Genomic DNA, 974 nt, shown 5'->3' on the forward strand with positions numbered 1-974 from the left:
CTAGCCCAGCCCAGCGGGAACCAGCCCACTACAATTCGTCTCTGCCTATCCGAACTTTCCCCGCCCACTCGGTCCACGTGACCAGGGCCCCCACCGCTCCGCCCTCCACCAATCATCAACCACCTCGGACCAGAACCCGGTCTCCGACGCTCCTCTTTCAAAAAGGAAGCCGACTCCTCCCGCCCTCAGCCCCTCCCCTTTCGCACCTCCCCGCCCCACTGGCCCCTCCCACTTCTCCTACTCTTCATTCCCCTCCTCTCCTCGCGTTGCCCGTTCCGCTCCTGGCCTTCGCCCCGCCTTACCCGGGAGTGCGCCCTCGCCCTGTTCTCGCGAGAGCTGAGCGTCCCCGCCGCGGCCGTCCGCCTCCCCCTCCTGTCCTCCTCCCTCCCCCCAATTGCTCCACTCTCCGGCTCTCCTCCCTCCCACCTCCCCCCTCCACCCTCTGGGCCGGATCTCGTCTCGCTGAGGCGGAGGAGGAGAAGGAGGAGGACGTTCGGCCTGCGCAGTGAGATGTTTGTCCGTCGCCGCCGCCGCCGCCATCGCGGAGGAGCGCGATAAAGGGAGCCGAGCCGGGCGTGAGGGGGAACCCCGCGGAGTCACCGCGTCAGCGCAGTCCCCCAGTCGAGTCGCAGCCGCCGGAGCCTGAGCCGCCCCCGCCGCGGCTGCCCAGGGGCCGGCCAGCTCCTCAGCCCACCCCGGGGGCCGCGCCGCCGCCCCCAGCGTCGCCCCTCGCCTGCCCGCCCGCCTTAAATGTGACACCGGCGCCTCGGGGTGCGACCCGAAGCCGCCGCTGGGGAGGGGACGAGCACCATGTCGAATCTGAGCAAAGGCACGGGCAGCCGGAAGGACACCAAGATGCGGATCCGGGCCTTTCCGGTGAGTCTCCACTCGGCACCCGGGACCCCGGGGCTGGGGGCCCGCCCGAGAGCCGCACGCGAGGCCGGGGCTGAACTCCCCCAACAGGCCGCAGGCCC

General features: G+C 71.5%; 1 protein-coding gene across 2 annotated transcripts in view; it reads left to right on the plus strand.

Moving 5' to 3' along the window:
- Positions 1 to 399: 399 nt before the first annotated feature.
- CUL3 (cullin 3) overlaps positions 400 to 974 on the plus strand; it is a 95,030-nt gene continuing 94,455 nt past the window's right edge. For both annotated transcript variants that reach the window (XM_019626009.1, XM_019626010.1), the window contains exon 1: positions 400 to 876. In XM_019626009.1, the coding sequence (XP_019481554.1) occupies positions 811 to 876 (66 nt within the window). In that variant the 5' untranslated portion in view covers positions 400 to 810. The remainder of the gene's footprint in view (positions 877 to 974) is intronic.

The sequence above is a fragment of the Hipposideros armiger genome, unplaced genomic scaffold, assembly GCF_001890085.2.
Source record: "Hipposideros armiger isolate ML-2016 unplaced genomic scaffold, ASM189008v1 scaffold_651, whole genome shotgun sequence".
NCBI classification, from domain to species: Eukaryota; Metazoa; Chordata; class Mammalia; order Chiroptera; family Hipposideridae; genus Hipposideros; species Hipposideros armiger.